At 37.0% G+C, this 13,667-nt stretch overlaps 1 protein-coding gene across 1 annotated transcript in view; it reads left to right on the forward strand.

Annotated features, from left to right (window-relative positions):
- Positions 1-8,335, forward strand: part of LOC121403093 (regulator of G-protein signaling 21-like) — a 71,642-nt gene extending 63,307 nt beyond the window's left edge. The window contains exon 4 of the mRNA XM_041590661.1: positions 7,978-8,335. Within this exon, the coding sequence (XP_041446595.1) occupies positions 7,978-8,178 (201 nt within the window). The 3' untranslated portion in view covers positions 8,179-8,335. The remainder of the gene's footprint in view (positions 1-7,977) is intronic.
- The last annotated feature ends 5,332 nt before the right edge of the window (positions 8,336-13,667 follow it).

Raw genomic sequence — 13,667 nt, forward strand, 5'->3', positions numbered from 1 at the left:
AGTCCAAAAAAATAGAGTTGTTATAATGCCCTACACTTGAGCCCACTGTATAGTTAATGTTCCATATGTTAGAAAATGTATGGGGGAACCCGGTTACCCCAAAAACAATTAAAGGACTTAGAAGCTTTTTCCACTAAAAAATATGATGTAAGTAACAGAAGATTGAGGAAGATATGTGCACTTTGCCTGGTCTGAGCTGGCGAAGTCAAGTCTGGCAAAAGAGGTAATGTTCAGTAAAATCCAGATTTCATTGAATTTGCAGAGTAATGTCCATTCGCCAGAGCGAATAGTCACCTGGTGATAGAGTCCGAATGACCTCTAGCATCTATCTCTTTCACAAGCGAATTTGCGTCTGCACCAGTTAGTAAATTGGAAATGTCCCTGCGGGCGGTAATGCTAGCGTATTGATGCTAGCATTAGCCACTTCGCCCTCGAGTAAATCTGCCCCTTAGAGTTTTTCTGCTGGCAATTGTCTGAAAAATTCAAATTTTTAGAGGTTTTCTTATTTTTTTTAGTGCATCCCTCCATTTTTTTCCCATTGGTACTTTTTATATTTGGATTTTTTAATAACTTTCATGGCATTCATTAGAGAAAGTGAGTTTAATTATGTTTTAAAAAAACTCTAAAGCTAATATTTGAATAAATTGGCCTCTCTGTGTGCAATGCAGTTGGTCTGCGTGTGCACAAATTGACAAACTGTGTGCCTTTAGATGAGCACAGGAACTAGGAATGCACTAAATCCCTTTTTTGTGGTTGAACCATGAATATTTCAGTTAAGCTGGTCATAGAAGCAAAGATATCATCGTATGAAACAAAGGTTTGTAGTTCTGATATAAGTAATTCAAAAAAACAACTGGTCTTGCTGAGTAATTATTGAAGACGTTTCACTACTCATCCAAGCAGATTGTTCAGTTCAACTGACTGGTGTGGGAAGTTCTCGACATATAGACTCTTCCACTTATCCAATCACAACAGCACATTGTAAATCTTCAGAGAGGTGACATCTGAAATTCACAGAGGTGTTGATTCTGTGTAGTTACTGTGTTACAGACAAGGTGCATAAACATCTCAGAGGAGCTTTGAAAGTGTGTGTGGCTACACAGACTGGACTTTTGTCAAAGCAGCAGCAACCAATCCCAACAGGAACACCAAAATAAATAACCACCCGGAGACACATAGTAGGCAAAACATAGTCATCCCATATGTAGCTGGAGTGTCTGAGAAACTCAGGAGGAATTTCAACAAACACCACGTCCCTGTGTTTTTCAAACCTAGCAACATACTGAGACAAAAACTGGTACACCCAAAGGATCTAACGCCTAAAGAAAAACAAAGTAATGTGGTATACACAGTTCAGTGTAGCAAGGTTTGTAGGATTTTTCGGACCATGTGTGGAGTGTTTCCGACATTGCAATTGGTTGTTTAGTCGATCAGACATGCTAAAAGATTTAAATCAGCTATACTCATGTATGGCGACGTGAGTCAAAAAAAAAAGACGTGCGTCAAAACAATTTCTCCGCGCGGCAAATTTTTTTTGACGCCCATAGACTTTAATGGGCGTCTGCGACATTTCGCTGGCGGCAAATCTTTGGCGAAACAAAACGTGTCAAATTCGCCCATCTCTATTGACGATATTAACAAAGGTCATCAACAGTTTTTGAAGGTTGCACTTACACTAGAATATAATCCTTTTCATATCCCTTGCACTATTGGCATTATTTTCCTTTTTATTATTGGTTTCAGATTAGCAGCTAGAGTTTTCCATAAAAATCAACACAACACACGAATATGATATAAATCTGATGTGTTAGCATAGATACCTTTTGCCTGACAAGTTGCTGTCACTGCTTCATATTTTGTTTTATATTAGTGGCCACTGTACTGCTGTAAACTTTGATTAGGCATGGCGAATGTTATTATCATGCTTTATTTGTATAGCACATGCATAAGTGTTTTGCTTCATTCCGATCATGTTTAAAACTTTCTGATCTTTTTTTTTTTTTTTTGGGAATACATTATGCAACAGGCCCAGTACAGAAAAATCATTAGTATCAGGGTGACATTGTTTTAATAATATAATGGTTTCATCTTGGTTGTTTAATTGCTGCTTTTATAGAGGAATATAGATAAGACCTGATTAAAAGATGGTGTCCCAAAAGGCTAAATTCCAACTTCATATGATCTCTTTTGTGGATTTGGGCCAATATAATTAATCTTAATATCTCTTTGGATGGGCGCCAATAGAGGCTCTCCGCTGCAACATGCCAAATTTATAACACCAATGAATAAGTAGGTTTAAAATAATACTATTTTAATTTTTATCTCTTTATTATAGCTTTCCCCTTGTGAATCATTGGATAGCATATGAACATACTGTGTTATATTGATTTGCAGTTTTAGAAATTATGCGGTGAGGGTTGAATAGAATGTCTGTAATTATGCAAAGAAAATAACTTTTTGACACTGGCACTATACATCTTCCACAAAAACCACTTAAAATTCATTAGACCAAGTTACATAGTTGTGCCATATTCATAAAGGGATACATGAGTGTAATCATTTTTCAGCAAAATTCTGTCATGCATTTCAGCGAATTGCAAATTTATGGCTAGTATATTTCTTAAATCAGTGCTGTTCAGCTTTTTAATACAGTGGGCCGGGAATCCAATATTCTGCACCAAATTCAAAGAGACTGCCATCAGGCAACAACAACTAAGACAACAGCTATGGCACTAAAATAATACTTTGGAGGGTCACATCTAGCCTTCAAATAAGATGATAAGAGATAAAAAAAGAGATAAGATAAAATGATGAGATAAAAAAGAAGATCCTATAACTACCAAGCAGATTGAGACACCAGTCATGGATTCCCATCAGTATGGATGAACTTGTTCAGTCTATGATATGATGTGATGTATTGCACAAGACCGTGTTAGTCTGTTTTATAAAAAAACAAAACAAAGAGACAGTATATTATATAATAAATTGATTGGTCTTGTTTAAAAATGCTGTTGGATGAAGACATCATGTGGTTGTTGATGAAGACAACGCCCCAATGGTCTGAATTTAACATAATTTCATTTACTCAAACCAAAAAGATTGGATCAGCCTGATATCACCTCAGTATCTCAAGGTGGGCAAATATCAAATGTATAACCAGCTTTACAAGCTACAGAAATGAGTGCTACTACTTTTTTCTAATATTGATGTTTTCTATGATCTCTATCTATTCTGCTTAATATCAATATCTTTATGTAATTTCCTATACCTCCTACTTTCACTTCACTAAACTTTTTTCTAATCAATTCCCTGCCTTATGTTTTTTTTTTTCTTCAGTTCTGTTCTTTTCCCCTCTTTCTATAATTATGTAGCTCCTGCAACTGCATCACTACCATCTGCTATGTTATCTCCCTTAACTATCCAATACCAGCTCAAACTTTACTCGATGCTTAGGGGCAGATTTATGAAAGTGTGCCATCAGAGCTCACCAAAGTAAAATTCCCCCACTCTCTATTCATTCCTATTGGAGTTTTAGAGGCATATTTATAAAAATAGTGATCTCTAGTTCTCACCCATTGATAAATACACATCTAAAAATCCCAATGAATGAGTTGAGTTGAGAATGAGATGAGTTCTAATTAGTGATAAGATAATTTTTTCACCAGCCATGGATCCATGTCTAAATTCCACATTTCGCCATTTATGCAAAACTGTACCAGAAATTTGCAGTGGAAAAATTTGCAGCGACAAAAAATGTTCTCGTAAGAAAAAACGCTCATTGACTTTAAAGCATTTGGACAAAAAAGTCACCATAAGAAAAAAAACCTCATTGAATGCATTTGGAGTGAGAAAAAATGTTGCACGTGTAAAAAAAATGTTGACACCTATTGAATTCAATGCATTTCTGTATTTTTTTGCTCATCACTAGTTCTAATTTGTGCCCCCTCATATTATTATATTTGAGATATGCATGTTAGGTTGAGCAACAAAATATATTAACAGATGTAAGAACATGGAATGGCTATTACCAAAATGTTTCCTTTCTTCCTATCTTGTTGGGAATATTTGGATCTTAGAAAATCCTCTATTGGAAATAGCACATAGCCATAGTATTACGACAAATTGTATTGCTATCACTAAATATACAATATTTGCTTATTATGAGATATATAAGGTTTGTACCCTAAACATGAATTTGCCCTATTTAGTCCAAATAGACCAAACTGATATAGCTCATATATTCCAACTGAATAGTCCATCATGATTTATTATGTAAAGTGGCATTGTTGCCTTAGGTCATATAGCTAACTCTGGTTAGAAACTATTTCTAGGAACAAAGTTTATACATTTTTCAGAATTCTTGAGGCATACGTGAAGCTACATTCAAGGTCATCAGTACTGGGCCTGGAAGCCCACAATGCCCTATCACTAATCTAGCCCCATGAGCTGTTTTGGTCATTGGCAGTAATGCAAACAGGGAATTTGCTGTTTCTCCTGTGTTAATTGAGTATTGTTGGAAAAGCCCTGTATTCCCCAATAAGTGTCCTGGTGACACTCAATGATAAGCACTTGCCAAAAAGATGCATTTTTGGCTACTTTTCCATAACTTTACTTTACAAACAACTTATTGTTGAGACATAAAGTTTGTGTCTTATGGATAAACCATGGAAAAAAACAGAGAGGTCAGATAAGAATATATAACATTCCATTCCTAATCAGATACAATTGATTATGTATGTTATTTGATCATCCCTGTTTAATAAAAAACTATTTTTGCATAAAGCTGCTAAAATACATAAGAATATACCATGATAAAAAGGGACTATAACAACAGATGGTGAAATGAAAATTTGTAGTTGTTTCGTTTTTCCTGGTTAGATCTGACAGACACCTCAGCATTCTGCTAAAGAACAGCAGTGAGAGGTGAGAAAAAAAAAAGCTGAACAAATAAAGCCTATAAATCCTGGCCTAACACCTACTATATTTCCATTTAAAGATTACTAATCACATAGTGCGTATGACAACAGATCTGACAAAATAACACATGTACATTGATACTAATCCTCTTTTGTTAGATGCCGTTGCATCTATTACATGCACATTCATTTATAAAACTTAAAATATGACTACTGAGTAAATTCAACATCAAAATGTTTCATTTTACAATAAATGCTTGTTCAGGGCATTTTTTAAACAGGATTTATTATTTCATGTAGCAGTTGTTATAGCAGCACTAGTTTGCTGTCTCCATTGTTATGTGCATTTCCTTGATAAAGTATATCAGGTCTCCCAAGAAATGCTTATTTTAGTTTTTTGAATTCACTGCTGAAAATCCAGTGTCCCATGATCATATTTGTTCTATGCATTTTAATGTTATAAGCCACGGCCAAGTCATGAGAAATGCTATTAGCTGGATTAGAAACTAGAAATGACATATTTCCACTTACATTTATCAATACTTTTTATAGTCTCTAGTCCATTTTCATAGACTAGTTAATCCCTGCTGCTCTTGTAATATGAAGTGGAACCATTTCAGATTATGAAAAATAAAACCTCTTTGTTGGAAATGTAATAGGTTTTTCAAAGCTAAAAATAAAAATGGGATTGATTAAAACTCTTAGCTTCTGAAAATCACATTCTAGAGAGGCAAAAAAATTGTTATTATAACCCAGAGCTTCTCAAACATTTTCCAAGATGTCAAATGTGAATGTTACAGCAAAATCACAGTAGAGTTTGGAGTACTCTTCCAAAGCTTTCATATTTGCTAAGGGTGAATAAAGTCATTGCTTAGAAGGATAATTTGCTGTATGCCTTTGCTTATTCCTAATGCTTAATGTTAAAAACAGTTTAGAAATAATGTACAAGTAGATACAAATAACTATCACCACCATCTCATTATGTATATCTTAATATTCAACAGTCTTTTATTAAAACTGATAATGATAGCTAGTGATGGGCGAATTTGCGCCGTTTCGCTGAAAAATTAGCGAATTTCGCGAAACGGTGAAAAATTCGCGAAACGGCGCCGGCGTCTCGTTTTTGACGCCGGCGCCCGTTTTTGACGCCGGCGCCCGTTTTTTCGACGCCGGCGCCCGTTTTTTCAGAAAAATTTTTTTGACGCCGGCGAATTTTTTCCGCGCAAATTTTCACGGGCGTTTCGCGAATTTATTCGCTGGCGGCGAATCTCGCAAATTCGCCGCGAATGATAGCATTATTATTCATGTATGAATACTAATACAAACATGCTTGTTGTATTATTAATGAGATTGTTATATTGTGCAATATTACAATAATAAAAGTAATTCAGATAACATGATTTAGTTATATATTTTAGAGTTCAGTGAATAGAAAGTACAGCCAAACAACCCCATATAATATGTCCAGTTCCTACAGAAGGAATGAAAACAATAAAGTAGTTTACAAGCTTGTGTTGCATACCTATCCACATCACTTCCTTTCTTACTATTCTTTATTTATATAGTGTCATCATTTTCTCAGAGATAATACATCATTCCCGTCAGTCACTGCCCCAGTGGAGATCAGTTTAACTCCCATATGTAATAAAAGGCACTAAGCTTGCCCAGGAGTAGTAGCCCGTAAAAAACAAAAATATTGGTTACTGTGAGTTACTGCTCCTGTGAAAATGTAGTGCCTTTAATAACATAACCCCCTAAGGTCTCTATCACATACACATGCACTGTGTTTAGTTTGTAAGGATGTATTTACCCTTCCTGTATGTTTTTGGAGTGTGGGAGTAAACTAAAGTACCTGGAGGAACCCAGCCCAGCATGGGGAGAACATGCAAACTTCTTGCAGATACTGCCCTGGCTGGAATTGATAAACACTTGATAAAGAGCGGTGTTTGTGAATAAAGTCACTTTTTGCAGCAGTAAGTACTTCTGCGCTTGTTTGTACCTATACCTATACATTGGATTTACAGATTAATTGCTGTGGATGGAAGCAAGGTATTGGGCTACTTGAAGTGGAATTTGAAGGGTATACATACCATTGTATTTTGACTGGCTGGAATTGAGCCTAGTAGTGGGCTGTCTGGTTCAAAATATCCTTCCTGGCTATTAAATTTTTTTTTAAAAAAAGGGAAAATGTTATGATTGGTGCGGGCATGACCCTGATGTCACCACAGCCCTCTGATGACAAAGAACAGCCCCTCTAACGTGGCCAGTAGTGATGAGCAAATTTATTAGCCAGCCATGAAAAGTAATTAGTAAGATAATTAGAATAATATTATTATAATGTATGTAATAAGCAATGTAACGGGTAATGCCATATGTTGATGATAAGAAACAACAGCTTGCCCAGGAGTAGTAGCCCGTAAAAAACAAAAATATTGCTTACTGTGAGTTACTGCTCATGTGAAAATGAGCACTTCAGTGCATTTTGTAAATTTTTCGTAGACAGATTCACTCATCACTAGACACCAGGCCACCCCTTTGTCCAGATTTTAATACCAATAAAGGTGGCATCCCTTGGAATCAGCGATATGTGGTCAGCCACAGACTCAATGACAGAACTACAGAGTCCTTGGTTTTCTTACCATGACAATTGATACATGAACAAGGATGATCAGATATTGAATGTGAAAGGCAAATTCTTTTAGGCCTACACTGGACAATGAAGTGGACATTTGGTCCAAAAAGTCAGAACTGGTAACTGATATCTGCATTTTTTGTTTCTTCTGTATTTCAACCTGATTTTCAACGTTAAAAGAAATTAGTAAGATAATTATAATAATATTATTATAATGTATATAATAAGCAATGTAACGGGTAATGCCATATGTTGATGATAAGAAACAATAATCTTTCCAAACATTTTTGGATTACAAATTATGGTAATGGTCTAGATTCAAGACAGGAGAATAATCAGCGTGACAAACAGCAACTAGATAAACGTTTTTTAATATATTAAATAAAGATTTACAATTATTTTAAAATGAATATCTAATTTTTTCTACAGATTAATATTGATCACAAAACAAGGGATGTCATAGCTCAGAACATCACACAAGCAACACCTCATTGTTTTGATGATGCTCAAAAGCTTATACTCTGTCTCATGGCCAAGGACTCATTCCCAAGATTTTTGAGATCCGAATACTATAAGGAGTTGTTGAAGAAACAGCAAAACGATGGGCAAAAGAGATGGCTGTCATGTTAACATTAAGCAATATGCTGTTTGCACTATACATTAGGAGACCAAAGTTAGAGATACACATATGACTTTTTAAGGAAAGAAAGAACATCAGTGCTCCATTTTAACAAGCATATATATGTATGAAATATGTTTACTAAATAAATTTGCCTTTAAAAAAAAATTGTAGTTTGTTTTGTTTGGTGGATAGACTTTTATTTCTATTTGCAGCTATTTGTATAAAAAACATTCAACTATCACTGCTCTCTCAAAGTCCTTACCTCTAGTGATAGTTGACAAAAAATGGCAAAGTAACCACAATGAATTGTCGAGTACATAATTATAAATTATGTGAACACTGTGGTTTTATGATAATTTGCCCAGATATTTTTGGACTATTAATATTGTTAAGAATGGTGGTGTTTAATAATGCTGGGGTCTGTATTCGAATAGCAACAGTAAATGACACTATGTCCTCTTGATGTTGTTATAATATACTTTTGCACCGTCTACCTAAAAAACCTCTTGGCAGGAAATTATGGTTTCCAAAGTAAACGACCAAAAGTCAGTGATTACACGCATACTGCACATATAAAGAAGGTGATTTGTTCAGGGAACAGGGACTAAATAGATTTTTTTTAATGTTCTGTAAGGTGTTCACCTAATAGATCTCCCCCAGAAATATATTGTTAGATGTTGGTTATCTACCCTTAAAAACTTGCTTCACACCTGAGCAGTGGTGGTGTCAAACATGCAGCTGTATTTATGGTCAATAAATAAGGTCCCAGGCACCCTCCACTCAACATTTGACGTGCATTAAAGTCAATGGCCGTCCATTTACTTGTCGTTCGAATTGTCACCAGCGTCAAAGAAATTTGACGTCGATGCATTTTCACAGCAATTTCGCAAATTTATTTGCTTGTGGAGAAATGCAAAAATTCGCGCCTGGTGAATAATACAGGGGTCCCCAACCTTTTTTTGGGGGAGCCACATTTAATAGTAAAAAGAGTTGGGGGTGAGCAACACAAGCATGAAAAATGTTCCTGGGGATGCCAAATTAAGGCTATAGTTGGCTATGATTTGGCAGCCCTATGTGGACTGGCAGTGTAAAGGAGGCTATGTTTGGCACTACAGTGCCTGAGCCAGGAATTCAAAAATAAGCACCAGCAGGCCACTCGGAGCAACAGCCAAGGGGTTACATAGAAAGTTAGGTTGAAAAAAGACACACGTCCATTAAGTTCAACCTTTTGACTTTTTTTAAACCTGCCTAACTGCCAGTTGATCCAGAGGAAGGCAAAAAAAAAAAAACATCTGAAACCTCTCCAATTTGCCTTAAGCTGGCCATAGACGCAAAGATCCGATCGTACGAATCGTGGATTTGTACGATTTTCGGACCGTGTGTGGAGAGTCCCGACATTTTTCGTCCGTCGGAGATCGGTCGTTTGGTCGATCTTTTACCAGCTTAGTTGCCCTTCTCTGTACCCTCTCTAATACAATAATATCCTGTTTGAGTGATGGAGACCAAAACTGTACCCCTCCTCCCATGAATCAATGCCCCTTTTAATACAGCTCAAGACCATATTTGCCCTTGATGCTGCTCACTGGCATTGCCTGCTACAAGCTATTTTATGATCTACAAGGTCTCCAAGGTCCTTTTCCATAGTGGATTTTTTAGTGCAGTCCCATTTAGGGTATATGTGGCTTGGATATTTTTACGTCCCAGGTGCACGACTTTACATTTACCAATATTGAATCTCATTTGCCACTTAGATGCCTAGATTGCCAGTTTGTCAAGATCCTGCTGCAAGGATGCCAGATCCTGCATGGGATTTATTGGGCTGGATAGTTTTGTGTCATCTGTAAACATACATTACTTACAATACCCTCCCCTAAGTTTTTAATAAACAAGTTAAATAAAAGTGGACCCAATACCGAGCCCTGAAGGACCCCACTAAGATCCTTATTCCAAGTAGAGAATGTACCATTAACAACCACCCACTGTACTCAATCCAAACCAAGGTGTGCCTCATGTACCGGTGCCTCCATAAAAATTTAAAGCATAATGTTATATTTGTATTATTTAAAACAATCATCAATTACACAATTCTGGCTGTCAATACGCTATACATCTGACAAATCTGTTGAAGTCTTTACTTCTACTGAGTATGGACGCCTGCTCCTCTGTAGAAGGGTTATCAGACCTTATCTGTAAAGGAGAAGGAAAGGCTAAAACTAAGTAAGCTTTATCAGAAAGGTCTATATAAATACACCAGTAAGCCCTCAAAGTAATACTGCTCTGAGTCCTCTGCCAAAAAAAACCCACTGAATTTCTTTCCTTCTATTGTGGTATTAGACTTGCTGGTGTCAGCATAAACCACCAAGGCTAGGGCATGAGCATGCTCAGTTTGCTCCTCTCTCCCTCCCCCCTCCCTTTTCCACCTCCCTCCTCTCCACCCTGCTGTAATCTGAGCCCATAGCTATTAGTGAGCAGGGAGAGACTCAGGAAGGAAGTGATGAATTTTTGCCGGCGTCAAAATTGTCACCAGCATCAAAAAAATTTGATGCTAACGCATTTTCGAGGCAATGTGGCGAATTTATTTGCTTGCGGCGAAACACGCAAAATCGCGCCTGGTGAATAAATTTGCCCATCATTAATCTTTAATACAGGGGTCCCCTACTTTTTTGGGGGAGCCACATTCAATAGTAAAAAAAGATGGGGGTGAGCAACACAAGCATGAAAAATGTTCCTGGGGATGCCAAATTAAGGCTATAGTTGGCTATGATTTGGTAGGCCTATGTGGACTGGCAGTTTAATGGAGGCTCTGTTTGGCAGTACAGTTGGTTTTATGCAACCAAAACTTGCCCTAAGCCAGGAATTCAAAAATAAGCACCAGTTTGGAGGCCACTTGGAGCTGCATTTCTTTCCTTCTATTGTGTACACATGGGCTTCTGTATCAGACTTCCTGCTGTCAGCATAAACCACCAGGGCTAGGGCTTGAGCATGCTCAGTTTGCTCTTCTCTCCCCCTCCCTTTTCCCTCCCCCTCCTCCCCTCCCTGCTGTAATCTGAGCCCAGAGCTATGAGTGAGCAGGGAGAGACTCAGAAAGGAAGTGATGTCACACCAAGCTAATATGGCAGCAGTTATCCTATACAAACATAGAGATCTTCTAGAGCTCTTTACTCTGGTATGGTAAAGCATTCTGCAGAATAAATATAGTGTTATAGCTTGCACTATTGTGGCTAATCTATTGGCAATAAACTGCTTTGGTAGTTTTCCTTCTCCTTTAACAAGAGATACACTAGTAATTTTATGAAAATATCCTAGCAGCACTGATATGCATTATAGTGGAATAATGATATGGCATTATTTTCCGGAAAACATGTATCTTATCAGGCATCATATAGCGAGAGACAAACATTTATTAGGAGCTGTAGGCTCATGTTATTAGGTACTGTATGTAACTACTCCATGGAAACAAGCAAGCTTTGTGCAAAGGAACATACTATAACTGTACATAGAGTAGATGAATGAGGCATCACTGAATATAGATAAAGGAATGAAACACCAGAGTAAACACAAATGCAACTAAGTTTGCAAATATTAACTGAAGGGCATTATCAAAAGTAATTTTTCAGGACCAATTAGAGGCCAATTCATTTTTACATATTGACTTAAGAAATCAGATGTATTGCAAAATGTTATTGCAACTTGATTTACAGGGACAGCAAAACATGAATAAAGGGTTTATAGTGTTCTACTGGACTTCATGCTTTTTTGTTTTTCACCTTCTGTTTATTTTTTACCTTGATTGATAAATATCAGCCTTGAGCAAGATAGGAATGCGTGCTTGGGTATATGTAAATGAAATTCAATTACCATGTAAAGTCAAATGGCAAATATTGCAAAAGGGAAGAAATATAACTCAATTATACATTTTAGTTGGATCAGCAACAATTAAAATAATCCCTGCGGGGTTACTATTGTGCCGTTTCAAGCCTTTCAAACTTCCAAGTGACAGGCAAGGTATTACTTTCAGCACAGTTTAAACTAGTGCCAGGGGGCTTTTTTAATTTGATAGAGACAAGTTCCTTCATTATTATATTGTTTCACCATTTCCTAAAAAGTGCTGAAAGCAGTCACAAGAAGACCAATGTGTGTATGCTTTGTTATCAGGAACCTGGTCATGCACCAAAAGTTGTGGGGCTCCCTAATGTCTGTTGAATTGATACAAAACTGCCTCTTTCTGTAAACACTTCATATTAGGCTAAGTGAATCTATTTAATTCTATTTACAGAATTACTTGTGTGTGGAAGTTATTGCTCACTACCAGTACATCAGAAGGCTTATTTGTTGATCTGGCGTATTTGTATTAATATTTTTATTGATATGAATTAATAGAAATTATTAGGATCAATAAAGGTTTCCCCCTAGTGCAACTGGAATGGAAAAACACCATTAATGATTTTTCTATCGCCGTTTCCCATTCTTATAGATCATCCAAGGGAAATTTCATAGGGTAATCAAAATTACAATTCTTACACAATGTATTGTGGCATCATTCATAGAAATAAGTCCATTTGTATTAGTACAGAAATGTAGGGTCCTGTGGAAGTAAGAAGGCTTGACAAAGGGCCTGAGTAGCCCGAAACATTGCCTAAAGCACTTTAAGTAAAGTTTTTCACTTTTTCAATATTACCGGAGTGTGCTGGCTTCATTGATTTGTGGAATTTTACCCTGACAGGGGGTACAGCTTGCACCTGGGGCTGCAAAGAGCCTGTTCCACTTTGAAAGTACACATGAATTGGATTTGTGGAAGTAAGAGGGGGCACTTTACATAACAGACTAACATCTGAAGCCTCTCCAATTTGCCTCAGAGGGGGAAAAAAGTCCTTCCTGACTCCAAAATGGCAATCGGACTAGTCCCAGGATCAGCTTGTACTATGAGCTATCTTCCATAACCCTGTATTCCCTCACTTGCTATAAAAGCAATCCAACCCCTTCTTAAAGCTATCTAATGTATCAGCCTGTACAACTGATTCAGAGAGAGAATTCCACATCTTCACAGCTCTCACTGTAAAAAAACCCCTTCCGAATATTTAGGCGGAACCTCTTTTCTTCTAATCGGAATGGGTGACCTTGTGTCAGCTGGAAAGACCTACTGGTAAATAAAGCATTAGAGAGAATATTATGTGATCCCCTTATATATTTATACATAGTTATCATATCACCCCTTAAGCGCCTCTTCTCCAGAGTGAACATCCCCAATTTGGCCAGTCTTTCCTCATAGCTAAGATTTTCCATACCTTTTATCAGCTTAGTTGTCCTTCTCTGTACCTTCTCTAATACAATAATGTCCTGTTTGAGTGATGGAGACCAAAACTGTACGGCATATTCTAGATGGGGCCTTACAAGTGCTTTATACAGTGGAAGAATGACCCCCTCCTCCCATGAATCAATGCCCCTTTTAATACAGCTCAAGACCTTATTTGCCCTTGATGCTGCTGACTGGCATTGC

This window comes from Xenopus laevis, chromosome 4L (genome assembly GCF_017654675.1).
Source record: "Xenopus laevis strain J_2021 chromosome 4L, Xenopus_laevis_v10.1, whole genome shotgun sequence".
Classification (NCBI taxonomy): domain Eukaryota; kingdom Metazoa; phylum Chordata; class Amphibia; order Anura; family Pipidae; genus Xenopus; species Xenopus laevis.